Source organism: Episyrphus balteatus, chromosome 1 (assembly GCF_945859705.1).
Source record: "Episyrphus balteatus chromosome 1, idEpiBalt1.1, whole genome shotgun sequence".
Lineage (NCBI taxonomy): Eukaryota > Metazoa > Arthropoda > Insecta > Diptera > Syrphidae > Episyrphus > Episyrphus balteatus.
Window position 1 is genome coordinate 69,202,397 of NC_079134.1, and position 27,018 is coordinate 69,229,414.

Below are 27,018 nucleotides of genomic sequence, written 5' to 3' on the forward strand. Positions count from 1 at the left end.
CAAAAAAAACAAAAAAAAACAAACAAACTTTCTTAATCATTTTGCATGTACCAACCAATGAACTTACCCTCTCTAAACCAACAGGTACGAAATATAATCCAAAGGAAGAAGAATCCAAAGCACCTGTGGGTGGTGGGAGGTGCCGAAGCAGATAAATAAATTTTGAATTTTAAATTAATTTTTTTGGGTTTCTTAAAAAAACTAATTCTTTTTCTAATTTATTTTTATTTTTGGTAACACACCTGCTATGAACCATGGACATAGCCCAAATGATGATGATGGCGATTTATGATGACAACAACAAAAGACGTCTGCCAAATTAAGATAATTTCGCCTCAAATCAATCAACACACTTTGGCCACAAAACACTCACACACTATGCCTTACTTTCCCGCGGGGGTGGAGGATGTTGGCGTTCAACATAAAAAAGAACCATTCACACGTCACAGAAACGAAATATCACGCTCGAGAGAAACAGACGTCATCAATGCAACAAGAAGACATGTGACGTCATCAACATAAAATTACACTAAAATGAAGACTTTTGCTTAATACACTAGATTAACAATTAATATGCAAATTTATATAATAATTGCATTAATTAACTATTAATTGTTAATCCAAGGTATTTTTACAAATTAAAAAATTTATAACAATTTAAAGAAAACTTTCCAAACAACCGAAGCTCGAGAAAAGAAAACGAAAACTAAAAGAAACTGTAAAATATGAAATTCATAAGTATAGCTTTCTCACTTTAACCCACAAAATTATAATGCTAAATTGTAATGCAAAAACTTAACGATAACTTTATTAATGGCATCTCTTTTATTTTAGAATATGTTTAAAAGGAAAATAAGAAGAATTGCATTCATGTGTATAGAACTCCGAAAAGTAAATTTAATATGATTCAAATGAACTATTTCCCCTACTTAGGGTTGCTGAACTTTTTATATTAAATCCGTAAAATCAGCTGTATTTTTTATGTAAAGAAATACAGTATGACATGGATAGAAGCTTCATGGTAGGATCTTTTACATTTTGAATTTAATTGCTAACCATCATTATTTGAATACACTACAATTAGTTCCTCAACATTAAAATTTATAACGTTATAGAAAACTCAACTGTCTTTCATTTTTTGCATTGAACCACAACTTGGTTCAATTTAAAATAATTTAATTGTTCTTGCTCTAATCTCCTTTTGAAAACAAGAACATTTAAGAATTTTCTTGAGTCAACGCCTTTGACTTAAGAACATAAACATTGACAATAACCTAAACACAAATGGTCTTGATAAACTGACAGAGGAATTCACAGGAATTCTACGCGATGCATTGGACAAAAGCTGTCCTCTCATTACCGCGGCGAAGAAAAACAACAAACCACCCTGGTGGACTGTTGAGCTCACTAGCATAAGAAAAGAAACAAGAAAACTGTTCAACAGTGCTAAACGCACTAGAGCAGAAAGTGACTGGGAATCTTACAAAACCAGTCAGAGAAAGTTCAAGACAGAAACTCAACGAGCCAAACGTAGCTCCTGGAGAAACTTCTGTAGCACTATCGAATGTACTAACCATTCGGCGAGACTAAGGAGAATACTCTCCAAGACGAATACCTCTATAGGGTCCCTAAAAGGGCCTGATAATCGATGGACAGAATCCTGTCAAGACAGTCTAAAACTCCTGGTGGAAGCCCATTTCCCAGGTTGTAACTCTGAATTGGAAAATGATTCTACAAACTCTTTCCACTCAATATGTGAAATTCCTAGAGAAATTATTACGAAAGAAAAGTTGACCTGGGCCATCAACTCCTTCTCTCCTTATAAATCTCCAGGCCTAGATGGCGTCTTCCCCTTGATGCTGCAAAAAAGTAGTGAATTCATTATTCCATACCTGATCACAATATTCCAAAATAGCCTACAATTGGGATATGTCCCTAAAACATGGCGTGAAGTAAAAGTTGTCTTTATACCAAAAGCTGGTAAATCCATTTATACAGAACCCAAAGATTTCAGACCTATCAGTCTAACTTCTTTTACACGCAAGACACTTGAAAGGTTAATCGATATACATATCCGCAGTTATTTGAGACCGGAGACTATATCACCCTTTCAGCATGCATACACAAAAGGTAGAAGTGTAGAGACAGCTTTACACTGTGCAGTCAGAACAATAGAAAAGTCACTTGTGGTTAAAGAATATACCCTCGCAGCATTTCTAGACATAGAAGGAGCATTCAATAATGTTCATAACAGTGCAATTGAAAAAGCACTCACTGATCTTAAAATAGAAGACACGGTCATAAAATGGATCGTGTGCATGTTGAAAAACAGACAAATAAATAGTGAATTAGGTGGGTCACATATAAAAATGTACGCATCTAGAGGGTATTCTATCACCTCTTCTTTGGATTTTGGTGATGAATGAGATTCTCATCAAACTGAATAACAGCGGTGTCAAGGTTATAGCCTACGCGGACGATCTAGCTCTTCTAGCGACAGGTAAATACCTAACCACTGTAAGCGAACAATTAGAAAGCGCATTATCCAAGGTCAGTAACTAAAAACAGAACTGGTACTTTTCACAAACAGAAGGAAAATTCCTCCTTTTGAAGTGCCAAAAATTGATGGCACCCCACTTAAAATTTCGGATAAAGCGAAATATCTCGGAGTGATCTTGGATAAGAAACTTAACTAGGGTCCAAACATTCAAGAAAGATATAAGAAAGCCACGTTTGCACTTTACTCATGCAATAGAATTCTTGGCAGAAACTGGGGACCAAATCCCAAAATAATCATGTGGATGTATACCGCCATTGTCAGACCCATTCTGACTTATGGCTGGTGGCAAGCTCTGGAGAAATCCACGAACTTGAAGACCCTAACCAAAGTACAAAGAGCAGCATGCATTAGCACTACGGGGGTGATGAGGTCCACTCCAACCGCAGGTCTGGAAGCAATCCTTAATCTCACTCCCTTAGATCTATTTGTACAAGAACTAGCAGCGAACAGCGCCCTACGACTCAGTCAAACTAACATTTGGAATACTAGTCAAAACGGCCATACTACGATCCTTTCTAACTACGTTGGCAACAACGTAAGTACAGATTACATGACCCCTTACTTAGACTTCAACAAGTCTTTTAATGTCAGTTTTCCTAACAGACAAGTTGGGAAAACAGTGTACCTTTCTCAAATGAGTCGACTATCGCCATCTTTACTGATGGTTCGAAAATGAACACTGGGGTTGGTGCAGGTTTTTACTCACAAAACCTTAACCTTGCCAGTTCCTTCAGGCTCCCCGATCACAGCAGTGTCTTCCAAGCCGAGATATTGGCAGTGAAAAATGCTGCTAAACAAATATCCATGATGGCGATATCACCTGCTGACATCACCTTTTTCATTGATAGCCAAGCAGCAATAAAAGCGATTTCTGCCACCTTAATCAAGTCAAAGCTTGTTTCTTGCTGTCGCGAAGAGCTTAGGGTTCTTGCTATGCAGCATAATGTAAGACTCTGCTGGGTTCCCGGCCACAGTGATGTGTTCGGCAACGAAAAAGCGGATGAGCTTGCAAGGGAGGGCTCAGTTCTTGATCCCTCTCTCATAGACCATAACATCAGAATCCCACAATGTGAAATAAAGCGAAATATCGTCAACAAGATTTCTCAAAAAACCAATGATAGATGGAACCTCCTAGAATCCTGCGGTCACACCAGGAAACTATGGCCGAACTTCGACAAGAAAAAATCAAATAAGATCTTACTACTTAGTAAGCCGTCCTTAAGATCCCTAATAGGCGTCCTAACGGGTCATAACCTACTAGGATACCACAAAAAGAAAATGGGGCTTAGTACGGATGATCTATGCAGAGGCTGCGGAAATGAGGACGAACAGGAAAACACTGTTCACTTCCTCTGTCACTGCCCAGCACTCTGTCGCACTAGGAAAAAATTCTTAGGAAGTTACTTCTTTAACGAATTAGAAGAACTATCGGAACTCTCAGGCAATAGCCTACCGAAATTTGTCAAATCCTCTGAATGGCTTGAACAACCATAGCATTCATAGGTTAACACTTTTTCATGAAGTTACAATACTTCAGGGTATCACAAGGGATCTACATTGATCTAAGTGTGACGGTAACAAAATCAACTGTCAGCCCATACAACCTAACCTAACCTAAGGGTATGACAGCATCTAACTGATGAGCCCACTGTCATACCTGGGCGAAACGCATATGGAGTTGAGGCCACTTTAACTTTTTAATAATAAAAAGTTATTAACTTTTTAATTGAATTATATTCAATCACTCCGCTTAAAAATAAAAATAATTTTCATTATTTTTTTCACTTTGTTTACTTATTAGCCTGACCACGGGCAATTGTTTTAAGGTGCAAGAATGTAACCATTGCCTACGTTCTGTAACTCTCGCATCGAGAAATTACTCGCATGAAACACGCAAATCGGAACAAAAATAATGTGAATCGACACAAAAATCATTTTCTCACATTCGTTTGTTTCTATAAACAAAATTTTCTCGCCTTGAAACATTTCTAAATGAAAATGCTCGACAGACTGGAAAAATGTGAATAAAACTGTGTCTGTAAGAAAATTATCGAGATAATTTCTCGATTGAACTGCCAAAATTACTCACAAGCAAAAAGGATGGGAGAAAGTAAGATATTTGAAAAAAATTGATAATCTTGCATTAAATCTGAGATGTTACTTCTGAAAAAGTGTTCACGGTTATTTATTTTTGTATCATTTAAATTTTTAAAATAAAAAAAAAGAATATTAAAGAAAAAAAAAAGAAGAAATTTCATGACCCAACCGTGACTTGAACTCGGTACCCTCCACTCGGTGACCGACTGCTATACCTTCGGACTACCGAGCCTGGGGATATTTTGGTAAAACTATGTCTATATAACCTTTGATGGCCAAATGTAAAAATATTTTCCCTTTTTTTGACAGTTTCCAATAATTCCAATGGAATAAAAAATTTATAGGGTTGATTCTCACATCGAGATACAGACACAGGTTATTTTTCCAAATAGAGAAACGTATGGAATTTTTGTTTCACAATTTTTCGATGCGAGAAGTTCTCGACTAAGTTACAGAACGTGGGCACATGTTCCCCTAAAATATTAAAATTCACAGTCTATTCAGGTTGTGATTTTTATAAGTGTCTGTATTCATGGACCAAAATTTTGCGTCTTAGTAAGGGTATGACAGCATCTAACTGATGAGCCCACTGTCATACCCAGGTATTGAGAAGATGAAAGTGAATAACTTGTTACTCAAGAACAATTTTTTCTGGAATATCTGAAAAATTCGGTTTTTTTAGACTTTGGAGGTTTCACCCGGATGCCGTCAAACCCCATTTTTCCGAAGCAGAAAAAAAATCTTTAATTTTTTTGGGCTTTTGGCTTTTTCTTAAAAATTAGAGAATTAACTTTGTTTTGAACTTAGATAAAAAATCGAAAATGTCCATCACTATTTTATATTTAAATAAGTGGAGAAGATTAAAATCTTGTTTTCCTTTCTTCTCCACTTACTTGAATATGAACTCCGAATTGGTCAGTAAATCATTTTTAATATCACTATTTTAAACCAATTACCGATATGAAAAGATTCACTTTTTCATTTATTTCTTTATAACAATGAATAAAAAAAACCAAAAATGGTCACCATAATGGCACTTATCCAAATATTTCTTATTCTCATGAGTTTGCCTGACAGTTTAAAAAATTTAGCTTGTACTCACTTTTATAGGGCTTCTAGAAATAAAATTAGGGAGCCTAACTTCGCTTAGGCAAACTTATAAAATTAAATGCTTTTTACAATGTTTTGCTTGTACTTAAAGGACTTCTACAAATATAAATAAAAATCCCCTAACTTCGCTAAGGCAAACATATAAAACTAAAAGCTTTTCGCGCATGCGCCGGAAATTGAACTTCTTTTTTTCTCACACAGAGATGCAAAACATACAATTATGTAAGTCGTTATATTTGAAAGTGATATTAAACATAATTTTCAATCAAAAACAATGATTCAACAATTTTTTAATTCAAATATTAGAATGGAGTAACTATAACACATTTATTTTGTGGAAAATTTGTTTAAAAAGGCAAAACCGTTTAACTGCGGTTTATTTGAAATTCAACGTATTTTTTTTAATGAATATCACGACTCATATACTATTGACATAATTTTGGTAATATAGAACTATAATAATAAATGCATTTAAGGCAATTGTATAAGTTGTAGGTACTTCTACCATACTAAAAAACATACCTAAGTCATTTTTGAGTCTAATAATTTTCGAATCGGATAAAAAAACTACATAGCATTCATAAAGACTTTGTAAGCAGTTCTAATACAATTTCTTTTGCAAAGCCATTTAAAAGAAGTCAGTAATTGGCTTTTATTTCTTGTGCTTCTACAATGGAATTTCATGTGGCCATATCCAAATTTAAACGAAATGTTTTCATTAATGCTTGTAGAAATTTTTAAATTCCACTCGCACTAGGTTTCTAGGAAGCGGTAAACGAAAGTAAAGCCTCGGAAGTTTGAATTTTCGATTCACAAACTAAATACAAGCCCTGTAGAGATAATAGCTGCAAGAAATTAAAGATCCTAACCTTGTGGAAGTAAAATTGTTAGTTGGGGTCGGCATAAATATGAATATGGAGGAGTCGATATAGATTTGTTTTTGAAGAAATTGGCGCAGATGGAATAACAGATATTAAAACAGAACGAATTGGAGGTGTATTAACGATAAGCATACCAAGTGAAGATACGATAATTAAAATTGATGAAAACTCAACGCATATTGTGTGTGGGGGTAAGCAGTCGTTAAGACTGAAATTGAGAGATTCCCTAATGAAATGTGTGCAGCAGCAATCTGCACATTCTCAAAAACCACCCGACCGAGTGCACCACATGCAAACCCAATTTACGTTGGGAAAAAAACCAACCCTTTTACCCGAAGGTACACTAATGCATCCGGATGTGATGCGAATGACTGGGAATCGACAGCAGGTATTTAATAACATTAATATATCTCCTGATCATTGTTAAATCAATATCTTTCTAGAGAATAACGAATCAGCAGGAGATATCAACAAAGGATATCAACTAAGTAGAGGGAATACTGGACATCCAAAAGTGCACCAACAACAGCAGCAACAACAAATGAAAAGATTTATTTTATTTAATATTTATTTTAATATTGTATTTATTGTAATTTCTTTTGCTAAAAAAACAATAAAATTAAAAAAAAAAAAAAACATTTTTAGTCAACAAAATCGATAAACAGAGTTTTTTGTTTTGATAGAAATGTCAAACATATTCGATACTCGAGTATCGATCGATGTCAAAATGCCGCACGTCATTCGTTCCGCCTTCGGCTCCGTTTTCTCGGAATGGAGATTTTCACCACACTAATACATATGCAATCGACTTCGCGGTGATTATAATTTCCATATTAATTTGAGCCGCCTTCGGACCAGTTTCTGATCCGAAGTCGGACTCAGCTCCGCCTCAGGCGGAGCGGATTCGGACCGAGGTCGGACTTGTTTGCTTGAAGGGAATTTTGAAAGTGAAAGAGTACAGTACAAGGTGAAATAAAGTGTTGGAAATAGTTAGTAGCAAATAAAGTGATTTAAAAGTGTGTTTGTTTGAGCGAATAACAAAAGTAAATTGAGTTGAAAAAAGTGAGTTTTTATTTAAACAAATGAAATAAGTTTTATTGTGATCCCAGAATAAAACATTACAATATGAAAACTGAAATGATAAATTTTGTATCACTTCACAGTTTCACAGATCGGTAATTGACCCCCAAAGGTATTATTATATAAAACGAATATCGTTAAAACTACTTCGTTATCTTTCAAAGGCGATTACGAATTACAATAATCGTTTTATCGTTTGAATTTCTTTTTTGTTTACACATAATCGCTCTTTGTCGTGACTATCGTTTACTTGCCGCTCGTTTCGTATTACGCAATAGATCTCTGATTGCAAAACGGCGTATTCGTGAAATTGCGATTAGGTAAAACGAGTATCGTTTATCAAATGTTTTATTTATATCAAATTGAACAGCTGCTCCGAAAAGCTGAGTTCTCCGTTACATTCATACCACCTACCGTCTCCTTTAAATACTTACTGATATAGAACAAATCCATTTCGTAAATCTAGAAGAAAAATATTTTATAAGTTGTTATCCTTTACGACTTGCCAATGACAGCATATGGAGCTGGTACTTTGAGAAGGTTCTTATCAAACATCTTGATGGTCAATGGTTGAGCACCAGCATCGAAAAGCTGAGTTTTGAGCAGATTCTCCGTTTTATTTATTCCACTGAACGTCTTCTTAAAATACCTTAATACTGATATACAAATAACTATACAACTTTTTTAGTTCTTAAATCCATTTATTGCGTTTGAGGTGATTTATATTTATATTTCTTATATATTGGACTGTCCCGATTTATAGTTGTTTTCGCTTACCACTTGTCAATGACAACATCTGGCACTATAATCAATATTTAAAAATAAAAGTAAATATTGAAAAGTAAATCAAATAAAGACTTAAAATATACCCAATTTGAAAAAGGAACGGGTAGCACAAATTGTAATATCCAATCTGAAAATGGGGAGGGGTGGCACAGCTTGTTACGGTTGGACTGCTTGTTTTATTATCGGATTGTATTTACGTTGACATTCGGCCCTAGCGAGGTAATCCGTCGGAGAGGAAATTCTCCGATTTCATACGAAATATGATTCGAGGTGTGGTTCCGACAGGTAAAAACTGTCCGATTTGGATGAAATCGGACAAAATCCGCTTCGACGGATTACCTCGCTAGGGCGGAATCGTACATACAAACATGTTTTTTTTTTATTTTTAAGGAATTTTTGGGTTTTTGGTTTTGACAATCATTTAACTTAGGGTAAAAACACCCAAGAAAATTTGGAGATAAAAAGTTCGGGAATTAAATATATAAATAAATAAATACAATACAAGTTATTTAAAGTTGATTAATTCCTCAAGACATTTTATGGAGAAGACAACAATATAAACGCAATAAAAAAAAGACTCAAAACATAAGGAAACATTAAAAGAATACTTTTTAACAATGTGTGAATATTTCCATTCAATTTTTAATTATTTAATTTTGTAAATGAAAAAGGATAGTTTTTCTTTTGAAATTTTATAAGTAAGTATTCAGCCCTAATTTCACTTTACATAACGTACATAAAAAAGGAAAAAATAAGTCAATTGAACAGAACTATAGATTTAAAACTGACCCAAAACTAAAAAAAAAAGTACAAAACTTATACGGTGCAGTGGCAAGGATGGGGAGCCGTGCAATATGATCTACATTGGGATTACAAGGAAATTATTGGAGACGAGACTAATCGAACACAAAAGGGATATTCGTAACAAAAGAGAATCAATCCACTGGGTTATCAAAACATTATACAATTTGTACTATTTTATTTTTGGGTCCAGTTTTAAATTTAGTTTTGTTCAATTGAATAATTTTTTCTATGTATATGTATAACATTCATATTATGAAATAATTACTTAAATATAAAGTGAGCTTTAAATTTGAATATCAGTTGGTCCCAATGTGTCGTAAATGAATAAAATCTTAATTTACCACACTATTATTTAATGTCCTGATATTTGCGATTTTAATCTTCAAGATTTCCCTGTAAATTTGTAAAACTTATGAATAAAATATTGCATTAGCCGGGTGATTTTTTAATTTCTCTATAGGGAGCGTATGTGTGTCACAAAATTCGAGCTTTTAATCAAAACTAACATTACGATGATGGAGAAGTTCAAAAAAGTGTTTTTCATCATAAAGTCCGTCTGTTTTTTTTTTTTTTTAATTTGGTGCAAGGTCTTTTTTTTTTAATGGATACGAATATCTTCTTAACGGTTAAAGCAATCAATTTGATTCCAATGAATTTTTTGTAGAACGTTTAAGCCCCTACAAGAATATATCTTGCTAATTTGAAAATAATGAAGTTTCAGTGAATTGGAAATTTTTTAAAAATATAAAATGTTTTTATACTTTTTTTTAACTTTGACCTCGAATATCTTTAGAATGGTTAGATTAATGAAAAAAGTTATTAAGACCTTTTTTGTGGAGCAATCAATTTGCAAAAAGAATTTGTCTTGCGCGTTTGATTATTATAATTTTTCAATTTGTTACAAAATTAAGAACAAAAAACGAATTTTTAAAGATTTTCTCTATTTTTGGACCTCAAATATCTATTCAACGGTTAGATAAACGAAAAAAGTGTATGAGGCCTTTTTTGTAGAGCGTTCAATTTCCTCAAGAATATGAAAAGAAATTTGCTAAAAAGTCAATTAATAAAAAAATTATTTTTTTTTAGTAGAAGCTTGATGTAAAAATGGAAAATTGCAAAGCGGAGGACCTTCCCATTAATATAAAGAGCTCATATTTGGTGTGTATATCCTAGAGGGGTCTAGCAATCGATTTTTTGGAGTACCAAATAAAAAAAAAAGAATTTCGATTTAATAAAGAAAATTGAAACGATTTCCGAAAACTCGTATACATTAAACATTAATTTAAAATTTTAAATAAATAATAACACACATTAAATTTGAGTTTTCAATATAATTTTTATTTTGGATGCATTTCGAGCGGACTTCCACTCATCTTCAGCAACACGATTAAATATACATAAAATGGTCAAAGTCTAATTTTAAACATAAACAAATCATTACATAGTCATTTTATTATATTTTATGGTGGAGAAAGCAGGAAGATCTTCTCTTGTACGAGTGGCGTGAAACAAAAAATTATTTTGACAATATGAGACAAATCGTCCCGTTTCTGCCTGAACCACGTATCTACAAAGCAAATTTTGTTCAGTTCTAAAAATAAATATACATTTTTCTGAAAATTAAAAATATGAATTGAACAAAGGGAAATCAAGTTATGTTTATGACATATTGATTGAGTTGTTTCTATACTTAAACCTTTGTATCTATTCTTTCTGTAAGTTTTAGAGCAATGTTTAACAGAAAATTAAAACTTTTAAAAAAATGTACTTACGAGGTTCAAGCAGAAACGGGACGAAATAGTAGCTCTTCTGTCAGCACCATGCACCAAGATCGCACGGTGGTTTGTTGATGAAGTTAAAAAGTTTACACCTCTTCATAGTTGTTCAGTTAAAAACTCTATAGAATTTGCTAAGATGATTAACCAAATGCCAGTTAATGAAAATGAAATTTTAGTGTCATTTGATGTTGAAGCGCTTTTCCCATCCATCCCAATCAAAGAAGCACTGTTATTGTTGAAGGTATATTTGTCAAACCAGGACATAACTGAAGACGAGGTAAACGTCTACATGCGAGCAGCAGAAATGTGTATGGACACCAACTATTTCGTTTTCAGGAATCGTTTTTTTAAAATAGATTCTGGTACGAGTATGGGAAACCCATTATCCCCACTAATAGCGGAGGTATTCATGTCCAACTTCGAAGTTAAGCTAAAAACCCAGAACATGCTACCAAGAGTTTGGCACCGCTACGTAGACGACATATTTGCAGTCATAAAAAGAACTGACCTTAACACCACACTAAACATGTTAAATGAACAGTACCCCGAAATTAATTTCACTTGTGAGGTTGAAAATGAACAAAAATTGACTTTTTTGGATCTCACTCTACAGAGAATCCAAAACAAAATTGAAATTGCGGTACATCATAAATCAACAAGTACTCTACGATACATTCCAAGCGATTCATATGCACCAATTCAACATAAATTGGCTGCGTTTCACTCACTCGCACACCGTTTAGTAAGTTTGCCTCTGTCTTTGACAAATTACATTCAGGAGTACGAATACATTAAAAAAGTAGCTAAAACAAACGGCTACAGTGAAGAAATTATTAACAACATTATTCGCAAACATGCACACAAACAGACAAATGAAAACCAATCGACATTATTTAAACAAAACAAAAAGATTGACAAAAAAGATGATCTTAAACGTGTTTCTATCACTTTTGCACCAACAATAACGAACAAACTAAAGACCACTTTTAAAAGAAACAACATGGAAATGGTTTTTTCTAACCCTTTTAAATTAAAAAACCATCTTAACACCTTAAAAGATAAAACAGATCCGTTGGATAAAGCAGGTATTTATCAAATTTCTTGTGGTGTTTGCAGTAGAAAATATTATGGTCAAACCAAAAGATCAATTAAGAGGCGATACTGTGAACACAAACAATACGTTATCAACAACGAGCCAAGGAAATCGGCTTTCGCATCACACGTATTGGAGCAACAACACCTACCAGTGTCTTCAAGTGAAGTGCACCTTGTTAAATGCATAAACGACGAGAGGAAGTTAGACGCATATGAAAGCATGTATATATGCAAAGATAATACAGCTTTGAACATAGACAAAGGCAATATACAGTCAGATTTGTTCTGTTTACTTTGACTCTCTCTTAAAATAATTTTTTGTTTCACGCCACTCGTACAAGAGAAGATCTTCCTGCTTTCTCCACCATAAAATATAATAAAATGACTATGTAATGATTTGTTTATGTTTAAAATTAGACTTTGACCATTTTATGTATATTTAATCGTGTTGCTGAAGATGAGTGGAAGTCCCCTCGAAATGCATCCAAAATAAAAATTATATTGAAAACTCAAATTTAGTGTGTGTTATTATTTATTTAAAATTTTAAATTAATGTTTAAAGAATTTCGATGTTTTGACCCACCCTAATATACATACAATTTTATTTAGACAAATATCGTCAATAAAAATGATATTGACTTTATTTGATTCAATTGTTTGCGAATTCTTTTTGAATTAATGTAACTATCCCGCACTCGCCACCTTAAAGCGTTGACAAAAAAAAAACATCCAACACAAATGAAGAACAAATGGCGCACTTTTCAATGACAGCTTTAAGAGTTTTTTTTCTATGTACCGAGGGCACTGATCTCTTTTGGGGAAAATTCCTAAAATTCAGTATTATTATTACCTTAGTGTAAGATAAAACTTATTCATGGAATAGTAAAATTTGTAAAATATGTTTTACTAGAATCTTAAAGTGAAAAGATCCATACCTACACTTTTTCGGTTGAAGATATATTTGACTCTACGTAAAGGAAATATTGCTACTCGTAAGGTATATACTACTTTAATTTGTTAACCAATAATTTGCTTATAAAAATTACTTTACGGATCCAAGAAATGTTCAATACGTAAGGTAAAATTTACTTAAAATCTAGGGCTTTTTACTTTAATTACCTTACTAGTCATATGGAGTATAAAATACTAGATTCATTTTTCTCCGTGTAGAAGTAAAACGAGTCATTTTACCTAAGGGAGGGTTCAATCAGGAGAAAACCTTACACGTACACGAAAGATAAAATGAGTCGACATGACATAATTTGCACAGCGAAGAAAATTGTTCTGTTTGTGGATTGGATTACGGTTGTGTTGTTGGGCAGCTGTTTGCTCAGTGGAGACGCTGTGTATGAAGCGCCCCTCCTTGAAAGGAAGTTTCGAGAAGCAAGGACGAGAACCTTCGGAGACATACTCGAATTTCGAAATATTTGTATAAATAGATGGCGCGGACACGGAAACGACACAGTTTAATTTTGAAAGTGAAAGAGTACAGTACAAGGTGAAATAAAGTGTTGGAAATAGTTAGTAACAAATAAAGTGATTTAAAAGTGTGTTTGTTTGAGCGAATAACAAAAGTTAATTGAATTGAAAAAAGTGAGTTTTTATTTGAACGGAAATATAAGAAATTAAATAAATGAAATAAGTTTTATTGTGATCCCAGAATAAAACATTACAATATGAAAACTTAAATGATAAATTTTGTATCACTTCACAGTTTCACAGATCGGTAATTGACCCCCAAAGGTATTATTATATAAAACGAATATCGTTGAAACTACTTCGTTATCTTTCAAAGGCGATTACGAATTACAATAATCGTTTTATCGTTTGAATTTCTTTTTTGTTTACACATAATCGCTCTTTGTCGTGACTATCGTTTACTTGCCGCTCGTTTCGTATTACGCAATAGATCTCTGATTGCAAAACGGCGTATTCGTGAAATTGCGATTAGGTAAAACGAGTATCGTTTATCAAATGTTTTATTTATATCAAATTGAACAGCTGCTCCGAAAAGCTGAGTTCTCCGTTACATTCATACCACCTACCGTCTCCTTTAAATACTTACTGATACAGAACAAATCCATTTCGTAAATCTAGAAGAAAAATATTTTAAAACTATTTTTTACTTCTGTTCTGATTTATAGTTGTTATCCTTTACGACTTGGCAATAGGTGTGTTTTTTATTACCACCGGTCTTAACTGGACAAAAAAAACGCCTCGGGGCTTAACCTGAAATCTTGGCAGCACTGTATATTGAATGTTCCGAAAACAGCAGACACCACAAAAATTTAGAGTTGTCATATTTTTAGCTTTCATCCTTTTCTTGTATTTTTCATGTATGTTTTACAAAGAGATACAAAAATGTATGCTAGCAAAACTATTTTAATACATTTTGTCCTTCCAAACGTCAGTTTTCACGTGTTTAAACAAATTCTAAACAATTTATGAAAAAATTAGTTTGGTAGCACAGATTTAAAACTCTTCAAAAAGTTAAGCCCAGAGAAATCTCCGGGCTAAACAACTAAGCCCAAGGGGCTAAGGTGTTGTTGTATTTAACATGTAAATTGCTTAGCCCAGACTGCGTTTTTTTTGTCCAGTTAAGACCGGTTGTAATAAAAAACACACCTAATGACAGCATATGGAGCTGGTACCTTGAGAAGGTTTTTATCGAACATCTTGATGGTCAATGGTTGAGCGCCAGCATCGAAAAGCTGAGTTTTGAGCAGATTCTCCGTTTTATTTATTCCACTGAACGTCTTCTTAAAATACCTTAATACTGATACACAAATAATTATACAACTTTTTTAGTTCTTAAATCCATTTATTGAGTTTGAGGTGATTTATATTTATATTTCTTATATATTGGACTGTCCCGATGTATAGTTGTTATCCCTTACCACTTGTCAATGACAACATCTGTAGAGATTGCAATCCCGGGATTCGGGATCCCGACCCATTTTTCCCTGGATTTTCGGGGTTAGTGGCTAAATATTCGCATACAAAAAATGACAAAATTCTGCAAAGATATGTAAAAATGGAATATGGGAAATAACTTTCCTTATTAGATACTTTAAGCCTGGTACGCTGTTCGCGGTAAATTTTAGCCGAGATAAAATTCCCATACAAATTATCTATTTTAGCTCAGATAAAATTTTTCGATAATTTGTATGGGAGCTCAAATGTAGCGCGAGCTGCGTACCAGGCTTTATAGCAAAACAAGGAGGAATAGCCTTCTTGCGATGATTGAACGCTTTAAAAATCGCTTACCGATCTGAATCACCCTATAAGGTTTGAAGAAACAGATTTTGATTTAATAAATGAGACTATTGAAGTACTGGCTCCAAAAAAATAACAGTTGAATCACTTTGCCCTTTCTGATTCTAACTTGTGTACAGCTGGCTGATGGTGCTGTTAAATTTCTTTTAGCAGTTAAAGTCAAAAACTTCAATAATAAGTAACAAATTGAAGACAGCTTTAATTAATCGCTTGAGCTTGCGGCAGCGAGCAGAGTTATCTGGTGTTCTTGCTTACCTACAGAACCCAAATAAAAAGTAATTTTCGAAAACTCAAGCCCAGAAGTAAGAAATTTATTTTTGAGTCCTAACAAATTAAAATAAAGCAAATTACATCAAATTTAAAACGTGTGGGTGCTGTCAGTATTCAAGAAAATGAACCTTTTGTTGTTCCAAGTTGCAAAGACCATCTTTCCTTGAAAGAAAAATTAGAAAATGAAATAAAAATAGTCTCAAAAACACAGGACCCCGCCAAAATATAGAAGCACCTGATGAAACCAGAGATGCTGCTTTTTGAAGATGGGATAAGAGGAAAATACTAAGAGCAGGCACATAAATCTTTAATTAACGAATATTGAAACCGAGCGTGCATTTTCAGCTGCTTCAAGTTTTGGAACAAAATTTAGAAGCTGGCTTGCAGACAAAACATTGGATGCTTTGCTTTTTATTCCATTTTATTATAAAAATAATTCCAAATGTGATTTATTAACACTAAATAGTTAATATGTTACTTAATGTTAATTTAATAGGGGTATTCACGATCTGGTGCAACAGGCCTAGTAAAAATGTAAAATTTTATTTTTTTACAATAGATCGTGAACGCCCCTTTTCTTATCTATAGTAAATATTGATGCATGAATGAAATCCATGATTTTTTTTTTAACAGGGTTGTTCCTCCACTGTTGCTTCTTCTTTTTTTCCATTTTTTATAATTTAATTCATTGTTTTGTTCGGGTTAATTAATTTTCACAAATTATTTTACATCAAATGAAAATAAATTACGGGACATGAGTACCGACAAGCCGACAACCATAATGAACAGAATAAAAAAGACAAACTGTTTATCATGGGCGACGCGACGGTGAGCTCCCATCTGTCAAAAATAATTTTACTCTATTGTATTTTTATTTTGCAATAGGTCTAGGGTATAGCAAAAGTGCAAGACTGTTGTAAAATTTTAATCCGTATATTTTGTTGTTGTAGTGTTGCAAGATTTTACACTTTTGCACTTTTGCAATGATACAAGACCAGTTGCATCGGATCGAGAATACCCCTAATATTTATTTATTCTTTTAAATACTTCTTAACTAAACTTCATTCAGTTTGTACTTTGTACACTGAATTATAATGTTTGGAGTATATATTTTATTCCATTAGGAATATTTTTTAGTTTTTGTTAGCTATATTGTTTTTATTTTACTTGTTTTGTTTGTTTTTTATGAAGAATGTTATTTTTTTTATACTTTCTTCGTTCAATAATTGAGTATGAAAATATTTTGCAAATCCCGGGATTATCCCGGGATCCCGGGATTCAATTTTTCAAATCCCGAAATCCCGGGATCGGAAAATCATTCCGGGATTGCAATCTCTAAACATCTGGCACTATAATCAATATTTAAAAATAAAAGTAAATATTGAAAAGTAAATCAAATAAAGACTTAAAATATACCCAATCTGAAAAAGGAACGGGTAGCACAAATTGTTATAACCAATCTGAAAATGGGGAAAGGTGGCACTGCTTGTTACGGTTAGACTGCTTGTTTTATTATCGGATTGTATTTACGTTGACATTCGGCCCTAGCGAGGTAATCCGTCGGAGAGGAAATTCTCCGATTTCATACGAAATATGATTCGAGGTGTGGTTCCGACAGGTAAAAACTGTCCGATTTGGACGAAATCGGACAAAATCCGCTTCGACGGATTACCTCGCTAGGGCGGAATCGTACATACAAACATGTTTTTTTTTTTATTTTTTAAGGAATTTTTGGGTTTTTGGTTTTGACAATCATTTAACTTAGGGTAAAAACACTCAAGAATATTTGGAGATAAAAAGTTCGGGAATTAAATATATAAATAAATAAATAAAATACAAGTTATTTAAAGTTGATTAATTCCTCAAGACATTTTATGGAGAAGACAACAATATAAACACAATAAAAAAGACTCAAAACATAAGGAAACATTGTAAGAATACTTTTTAACAATGTGTGAATAATTCCATTCAATTTTTAATTGATTTTTTTTTCAAATTTTGTAAATGAAATTTTTTGAAATTTTATAAGTAAGTATTCAGCCCTAATTTCACTTTACATAACGTACATATAAAAGAAAGAATAAGTCAATTGAACATAACTATAGATTTAAAACTGACCCAAAACTAAAAAAAAAAGTACAAAACTTATACGGTGCAGTGGCAAGGATGGGGAGCCGTGCAATATGATCGACATTGGGATTACAAGGAAATCATTGGAGACCATTCCGCTGTTGAGCTATAACCTCTCTCTAATGAAAAAAGCAATTAATAATCTTGAACTAGTAGAAAACGACCTGATTAATCAAGTCGTCGAGTCTCAGTCAGGGTCCTCCTGGGATAGCACTGGTTACTCGGTATTCTTTCTCTATACCTGGATTCTTCATTAACACCCACTCCCTTGTTTTATGCCAAGGCCACATTGGGCCAAAATCGTGGCTAATCACTTTTTCTCTCTATGTATTTTAAGACTACTTTTGATCTAACACATTTCCTCTGTTCGCACTCAGTATACGAAAATTGCGCTGATTTCTTGAAGGTCATCCGCAAAATTAAATTAAAAAAAAAAAAAAAGAGAAACTATCAAAATGAATTTTGTTTACTGTTTATGGTGGACAGTACTTACCTGATTTAGTCTAAGCGTATTGTTAAGTATATATCATACCTGGTATTATTCTAATTACTTATTGCCAGAATGAAAGACTGATTAAATGTTAAATTGCTGTGATAATACTTTGGTACAAACGTTTATTCTTTAAGAATTCATAATTTCTTATTATAAATAATAAAATCTAAAAGAACAACAAAAACTAAAAAAAAAAAAGTCGTATCCAAATCACAGTACACATAAAAAGGTAATATATTCCGGAATGACATTGGTCGCCAGATTGTCAAAACATGACACTTTGGCGACCAATGTCAGCTACCGAATTCTTAATTGTTTAAAATACCGACGAAAAACGCACAAAAACCGATAAACCACGCACACCACTAATTTTTAAACAATTATTTACCATTTCCCGCGATGAAACACGAAGAAAATTTGTTATTTTTCAATTTATAATATTTTAAATGACATTTTATAAATTAAAACAAAAACAAATTTCCTGTTTACTGCGATTGAAATATAAAAATTAAAGGCCGACCTGACAGATTTTTGACAAACAAATTTTGACAACGTTCGGAATATATTACCTTATTATGTGTACTGTGTATCCAAATGCTCAACTCATATATGTTACATGTTAGTATACATAGTCATTATATGTATTCAAATCTGAATGTTATATGTGTTCGCATAATAAAAGATATAGAAAAAAAAATAATAAAAGATACATCTCAAAAGAGAAAATGAAACGACTTTGAACGACTTTATGTAAAATGCCATCTCATTCTCACACTTTCAATATCAAATACAATGTAAATTTTTTCCAAATGAGAAGTAAAATAATATTGTTAGTGCGCTCTCGCTCTAAGTCTTGCAAAACGACATCAAATATACATTCCTGGCATCTGTTTGTCTTCGTTATTTAGTTTTATTTTAGTAGTAGTCTATTGTATGTATATATATATTTATTGTTAAATGACCCTCCGTCAATCCAAACGAATATTATACTCCCATGAGCAAGAGTAGTCAAACCATATATAAAAGACAGCCACGAGGCATTTCAAATAAATTTTCAAAGCACGCAAAACATTATAGCCGCAGTAGTACTTAAAATATAGATAAGAACACACTTTGTAATAGAATTTTAAGTCTCAATAAAGAATTCAATTCAATTCAAAATCATTGGAGACGAGACTAATCGAACACAAAAGGGATATTCGTAACAAAAGAGAATCAATCCACTGGGTTATCAAAACATTAAACAATTTGTACTATTTTATTTTTGGGTCCAGTTTTAAATTTAGTTTTGTTCAATTGAATAATTTTTTTTATGTATATGTATAACATTCATATTATGAAATAATTACTAAAATATAAAGTGAGCTTTAAATTTGAATATTAGTTGGTCCCAATGTGTCGTAAATGAATAAAATATTAATTTACCACACTATTATTTAATGTCCTGATATTTGCGATTTTAATCTTCAAGATTTCCCTGTAAATTTGTAAAACTTATGAATAAAATATTGCATTAGCCGGGTGATTTTTTAATTTCTCTATTGACAACTAGAAAAGTCAAAATGCGACACTGGTGGGAAAAATAAGCAACTACATATACACATCAAAAATCTGGAGCCATAAAAATACATGTGTTTTCATTCAGGTAAAATAATTAATTAAAAAATATAAATGAAATTAATTTCAGAAAAATTACATGTAAATAACTTCATTGACATTTTTTATTTCAGTAGCATTCAAGTTTTTCCCCAAAAACTTAATCAGAATCAGAGAAAAGGAGGCATAAAAAAGATCCATTTGATGCATAATATGAATTAATGAAATAAATACCTTCTTGCGAGGGATGCAATTCTATGCAAAAGTTGTTATGTTGTTTCATCGTGTTTTGGTGCAACCATGAATTTTGGATGATTCTTTGAAAAAAAGAAACCATTTTTTAAATATATCATCGAACATATTTTTGGGAGATGAAACATATAAATTTAAAGCTTTCTATATGAGTTGCACTGAAATCACAGTGTCGGTGATAAGCACTCACCCCTGTCTGAATTATAACAAACAAGATTAAATTGAAATGCCATTAACTTTATAATATTGACCACCTAAGAACTTTTCGTTCATATGACAAATTTAAAGAACAAAATGCAAGGAAAACTACCAGATCACACTTAAACTACACTAGTTGCAACAAGAGCTTCGATTTTAATAATAGTTTTGCTTTAAATCTATAGTTTGACCTTTTCTTTTTATAAAAACAAGTTTTTACTTTTATTTAAACTGTTGTTTTTACTTTTTATAAATAATTTTATTATAGCACTAATCAATTTCCATATTTATTTCCACAATTTCTGATGCTTGATGTGTATAAGTAGTTTCAGCTTCTTTCCGCCAGGGTACATGGTCCAGTCGTCAATAGGGAGCGTATTGGTTTTGAGTCACAAAATTCGAGGTTTTAATCAAAACTAACATTACGATGATGGAGAAGTTCAAAAAAGTGCGTCACGACGACGACGCTCGTCACTTCCATCTGTACATGAAGCTGCAGCCTAAACTGGGGGACCGTTTTTTTTTTTTTTTTTAATTTGGTGCAAGGTCTTTTTTTTTAATATCACTTATATCGTTTTCCTTCACTCCAGTGAGAGTACCCTTTTAGTATGGACTTATTTTTGCACTTTTGGAGGTTTTGTGTGCCTTTATATAATATACATACAGTTTTATTTAGACAAATATCGTCAATAAAAATGATATTGACTTTATTTGATTCAATTGTTTGCGAATTCTTTTTGAATTAATGTAATTATCCCGCACTCGCTACCTTAAAGCTTTGGCAAAAAAAAAAACAACATCCAACACAAATGGAGAACAAATGGCGCACTTTTTATGTATTGTATTGTATTATTATTACCTTAGTGTAAGGTAAAACTTATTCATGGAATAGTTAAATTTGTAAAATATGTTTTACTAGAATCTTAAAGTGAAAAGATTCATACACTTTTTTGGTTGAAGGTATATTTGACTCTACGTAAAGGAAATATTGCTACCCGTAAGGTATATACTACTTTAATTTGTTAACCAATAATTTGATTATAAAAATTACTTTACGGATCCAAGAAATGTTCAATACGTAAGGTAAAATTTACTTAAAATCTAGGGCTTTTTACTTTAATTACCTTACTAGTCATATGCAGCGGTATTTATTAGATTTGCTTAAATTGGTTCTCAAAGGTTGTTTAATTAAGCTTGCTTAAATATTTAATTCGCCTTTAAGCAACGTTGCTAAAATTTGTATTTATAATCGAATTTCCACGGATGATTAACTAAACGATAGTTGTGTCAAAAAATGAAGGGGAATTGACTAATCTAGTACAAAATACTATTACATTTTAGAACACATGGTTTTTGACAACTTGAGGGTATGTATTTTTGTAAACAAAAATTCTTAACCTTGACCATAGAGGAAGGAATACCTAGAGAGCCGACTCGTACCCCCCTTGCCTAAAACACCCGCAAATTTAATTTCAGATAATCTCTCTTATTTTTCTCTTGTTTTCCTATCTGTGAATACGTGTGAAAAGTACAATTCGTTTAATACCTTCCTTTCACCAGTAGATGTCCTCACAAATTTTGAATTTAAACATGATTTTGGTTTGTACATGAACTTGAATAGCTCAAATAGCTCACTCCAGACACATAAATATGTACAGAAATAAAAAAAAAAGGTTCGTGTTTTGAATTTATTATATTATTTTTTTATGAATTTATTTCCTACTGAGCACTTAAATTGTTTTTAAGTGTTTTGAGCTCAACTCCACAGTTGAATGTGTTGGTGCCATTTAAAATGCACGGGAAAACTACCACATATAAGAACTGTGGAGTTTTTCCTCTCATTGCAGCTTGTAGGGTGGAAGAGAAAAACCAACCGAAGTCGCGTCTCTAGGTATTCCTTCCTCTATGACCTTGACTGCGCAAAAAAAAAACAGATTAGGTCGTTGACAATGAGTTTGCTTTCGTTGCCAGACGGCATTGATTTTTTTCATTTGTACTAGCCATTTTAATTTTTTTTAACATTCTTTAATTCTTTGATTTGAATTTAAAATTCAAGCTCCTTTTAGGGAATAATTTCATTTCAAACCAAAATGAAGTCTTCACCCCACACCCTAGATAAATTAATAACATGATACTGAGCTCACGATCTTAGTAATAATTCATATGTGGTCAAATCAATCTTAAAATGGCTCTAAGCAAGCTCTAAACGCGGTGAATGGCGTTTAAGTTAAGCAATCGTTAAGCAACGTTGCTTAAATGTGTAAATTCTTTATAAATACACATTTTGTACTTAAAAGCTATTTAGAGGTTGTTTAACGTTAAACAACCTTTAAAATTCTTTTATAAATATGGCTGATGGAGTATAAAATACTATATTCATTTTTCTCCGTGTAGAAGTAAAACGAGTCATTTTACCTAAGGGAGGGTTCAATCAGGAGAAAACCTTAAGCCAGAACCATAATTGGAGGATGGAGTCGGAAGCTACTGTCAATTGTTGTTGTTTTCTTTGTATTTTCCACAAGTTTTCATCCGTCGAGTGCGGTTGCGAGCGCTGTTCCCCTCCGTTTGCATCCGACTATCCGACAATTATAGTTCTGGCTTTACACGTACACGAAAGATAAAATGAGTCGACATGACATAATTTGCACAGCGAAAAAAATTGTTCTGTTTGTGGATTGGATTGCGGTTGTGTTGTTGGGCAGCTGTTTGCTCAGTGGAGACGCTGTGTATGAAGAAGCGCCCCTCCTTGAAAGGAAGTTTCGAGAAGCAAAGACGAGAACCTTCGGAGACATACTCGAATTTCGAAATATTTGTATAAATAGATGGCGCGGACACGGAAACGACACAGTTTAACCCTTCAAGCAAGAAAACGGAGTCCAGAAAAGACACTCCGACCTCCGACCGAGAAAATTTACGTTGGGAAAAAAAACCAACCCTTTTACCCGAAGGTACACTAATGCATCCGGATGTGATGCGAATGACTGGGAATCAACAGCATGTATTTAATAACATTAATATATCTCCTGATCATTGTTAAATCAATATCTTTCTAGAATAACGAATCAGCAGGAGATATCAACAAATGATATCAACTAAGTGGAGGGAGTACTGGACATCCAAAAGTGCACCAACAACAGCAGTAACAACAAATGAAAAGATTTATTTTATTTAATATTTATTTTAATATTGTATTTATTGTAATTTCTTTTGCTAAAAAAACAATAAAATAAAAAAAAAAAACATTTTCAGTGAACAAAATTGATAAACAGAGTTTTTTGTTTTGCTAGAAATGTCTTCGGCTCCGTTTTCTCGGAATGGAGATTTTCACCACACTAATACATATGCAATCGACTTCGCGGTGATTTTAATTTCCATACTAATTTGAGCCGCCTTCGGACCAGTTTCTTATCCGAAGTCGGATTCAGCTCCGCATCAGGCGGAGCGGATTCGGACCGAGGTCGGACTTGTTTGCTTGAAGGGAATTTTGAAAGTGAAAGAGTACAGTACAAGGTGAAATAAAGTGTTGGAAATAGTTAGTAGCAAATAAAGTGATTTAAAAGTGTGTTTGTTTGAGCGAATAACAAAAGTAAATTGAGTTGAAAAAAGTGAGTTTTTATTTAAACAAATGAAATAAGTTTTATTGTGATCCCAGAATAAAACATTACAATATGAAAACTGAAATGATAAATTTTGTATCACTTCACAGTTTCACAGATCGGTAATTGACCCCCTAAGGTACTATTATATAAACGAATATCGTTGAAACTACTTCGTTATCTTTCAAAGGCGATTACGAATTACAATAATCGTTTTATCGTTTGAATTTCGTTTTTTTTTACACATAATCGCTCTTTCCCTTCAAGCAAGAAAACTGAGTTCAACAAAGAAACTCCGACCTCAGACCGCGAAAATCGGGGTTGCACTCACACACTTGCAACTTTTTGTGTATGAACACAAAAGTCGAACGAGAATCGTGGTGATAAAGTGCGAAAAGGAAAACACCATATGATAGAGACAAGTGCAACCCCATTTTGCAAATTTGTTTAAACGTGAAAATTAATAAAACAATAAAAAAAGTAAGAAAGCGAGTGGAGGAAGCGAAAGGTAGTTCAAAGAAATTTTATATAAAATATCAAAAGAACTAATGAATTCTGAATCCCCAACAGGTATCTAATAACATTGTAATAACATCTCCTGTTCATTTTTTAATCATTTATCTTTCTAGAAATTAACGAATCAGTAGGAAGTATGAACAAAGGAATCCACAGTGTATTCATTAAGTGGAGGAAATACTTGACAACAAGTTCACCAACAACAGCAGCAACAACAAATGAAAAGATTTATTTTGTTTAATATTTGTTTTAATACTGTATTTATTGTATTTCTTTTGCTAAAAAAAACATTAAAATTTAAAAAAAAAAGCAATTGTGAACAAAATTGATAAACCGAGTTTTTTTTGCTTAGAAATGTCAAACATATTCGATACTCGAGTATCGATCGATGTCAAAATGCCGGACGTCATTCGTTCCGACTTCGGCTCCGTTTTCTCGGAATGGAGATTTTCACCACATTAATACATATGCAATCGACTTCGCGGTGATTATAATTTCCATACTAATTTGAGCCGCCTTCGGACCAGTTTCTGATCCGAAGTCGGACTCAGCTCCGCCTCAGGCGGAGCGGATTCGGACCGAAGTCGGACTTGTTTGCTTGAAGGGAATTTTGAAAGTGAAAGAGTACAGTACAAGGTGAAATAAAGTGTTGGATATAGTTAGTAGCAAATAAAGTGATTTAAAAGTGTGTTTGTTTGAGCGAATAACAAAAGTAAATTGAGTTGAAAAAGGTGAGTTTTTATTTAAACAAATGAAATAAGTTTTATTGTGATCCCAGAATAAAACATTACAATATGAAAACTGAAATGATAAATTTTGTATCACTTCACAGTTTCACAGATCGGTAATTGACCCCCAAAGGTACTTTTATATAAACGAATATCGTTGAAACTACTTCGTTATCTTTCAAAGGCGATTACGAATTACAATAATCGTTTTATCGTTTGAATTTCGTTATTTTTTACACATAATCGCTCTTTCCCTTCAAGCAAGAAAACTGAGTTCAACAAAGAAACTCCGACCTCAGACCGCGAAAATCGAAATGAACACAAAAGTCGAACGAGAATCGTGGTGAAAAAGTGCGAAAAGGAAAACACTATATGATAGAGACAAGTGCAACCCCATTTTACAAAAGAACAAACGTCAAAATTAATAAAACAATAAAAAAAGTAAGTAAGCGAGTGGAAGCAAAAGTAATAATTCAAAAAAATTTTATATAAAAAATACTATCATCTCATCTCTAAAAAAAGAGCAGCTGTCGAGGGTGGCCGAGGTTTGGGACCAGATTTTGAAAAAAGAAGATGTTTCGCGAATAAAAGTAAGTCATTTGAAATGGTCAAGCTGACCATAAATAAATAATTTTCAAAACTTTTTCAGACGCTAAAGTAGATGTTGAATCTCTGGCCTGTCAGTCGGAAGGAATAAGAAGCGCCTGAAGGTTGGTGGAATTCGCAAGACACATTCCTGGATTAGGGAGTTACGATGTAAGCTGCGATTTTATTTATTTTCTCAATACCTTTCCAAAATAAGATTACTAAACAAATATTTAGCAAGATATCGCCTTTGAAAATGACGAATAGGGTCTTATGTACGCAGAGCTAGCAACTCGTATGGAAGGATTCTTAAATATTACGGTCAATGCATCTACTCTCCAAGTTCATGCTAGAAAGCTCCGAGAGAATTTGGACATCCATAGCAACTCAAACTACAGCAGCAACAACAAATGAAAATAAATGAAATGTATTTTATTGTATTTATTGTAATTCCTTTTGCTACAAAAACATTATAATAAAAAAAAAAACGATTTCAGTGAAGAAAATTAATAAACAGGGATTTTTTAAGTTAGAAATGTCAAATATATTCGATACTCGAGTATCGATCGATATCTCAATGCCGGAAGTCATACGTTCCGACCTCGCCTCCGTTTTCTCGGAATGGAGATTTTCACCACACTAATACATATGCAATCGACTTCGCGGTGATTATAATTTCCATGCTAATTTGAGCCGCCTTCGGACCAGTTTCTGAACCGAAGTCGGACTCAGCTCCGCCACAGGCGGAGCAGATTCGGACCGAGGTCGGACCTGTTTGCTTGAAGGGTTGTCGTCACAGTACACATAGTAAGGTAATATATTTATTTATTTATTCCGAACGTTGTCAAAATTTGTTTGTCAAAAATAGGCACCAATCTGTCAGGTCAGCCTTTAATTTTTATATTTCAATCGCAGTAAACAGGAAATTTGTTTTTGTTTTAATTTATAAAATGTCATTTAAAAATATTATAAATTGAAAAATAACAAATTTTCTTCGTGTTTCATCGCGGAAAATAGTAAATAATTGTTTAAAAATTAGTGGTGTGCGTGGTTTATCGGTTTTTGTGCGTTTTACGTCGGTATTTTAAACAATTAAGAATTCGGTAGCTGACATTGGTCGCCAAAGTGTCATGTTTTGACAATCTGGCGACCAATGTCAGTTCGGAATATATTACCTTTTTATGTGT

The 27,018-nt window shown here is 33.0% G+C and overlaps 1 protein-coding gene and 1 long non-coding RNA gene across 2 annotated transcripts in view; one reads left to right on the forward strand and one right to left on the reverse strand.

Moving 5' to 3' along the window:
* Positions 1 to 8,486: 8,486 nt before the first annotated feature.
* Positions 8,487 to 27,018, reverse strand: part of LOC129907646 (calcium-transporting ATPase sarcoplasmic/endoplasmic reticulum type) — a 146,549-nt gene continuing 128,017 nt past the window's right edge. Inside the window, exon 9 of the mRNA XM_055983940.1 lies at positions 8,487 to 8,530. Coding sequence (XP_055839915.1) covers positions 8,502 to 8,530 — 29 coding nt within the window. The 3' untranslated portion in view covers positions 8,487 to 8,501. The remainder of the gene's footprint in view (positions 8,531 to 27,018) is intronic.
* LOC129907647 (uncharacterized) lies at positions 25,231 to 26,349 on the forward strand. Its single transcript, XR_008771115.1, has 3 exons — positions 25,231 to 25,836; positions 25,896 to 26,002; positions 26,069 to 26,349. It is a non-coding gene; the product is annotated as an uncharacterized LOC129907647 (long non-coding RNA).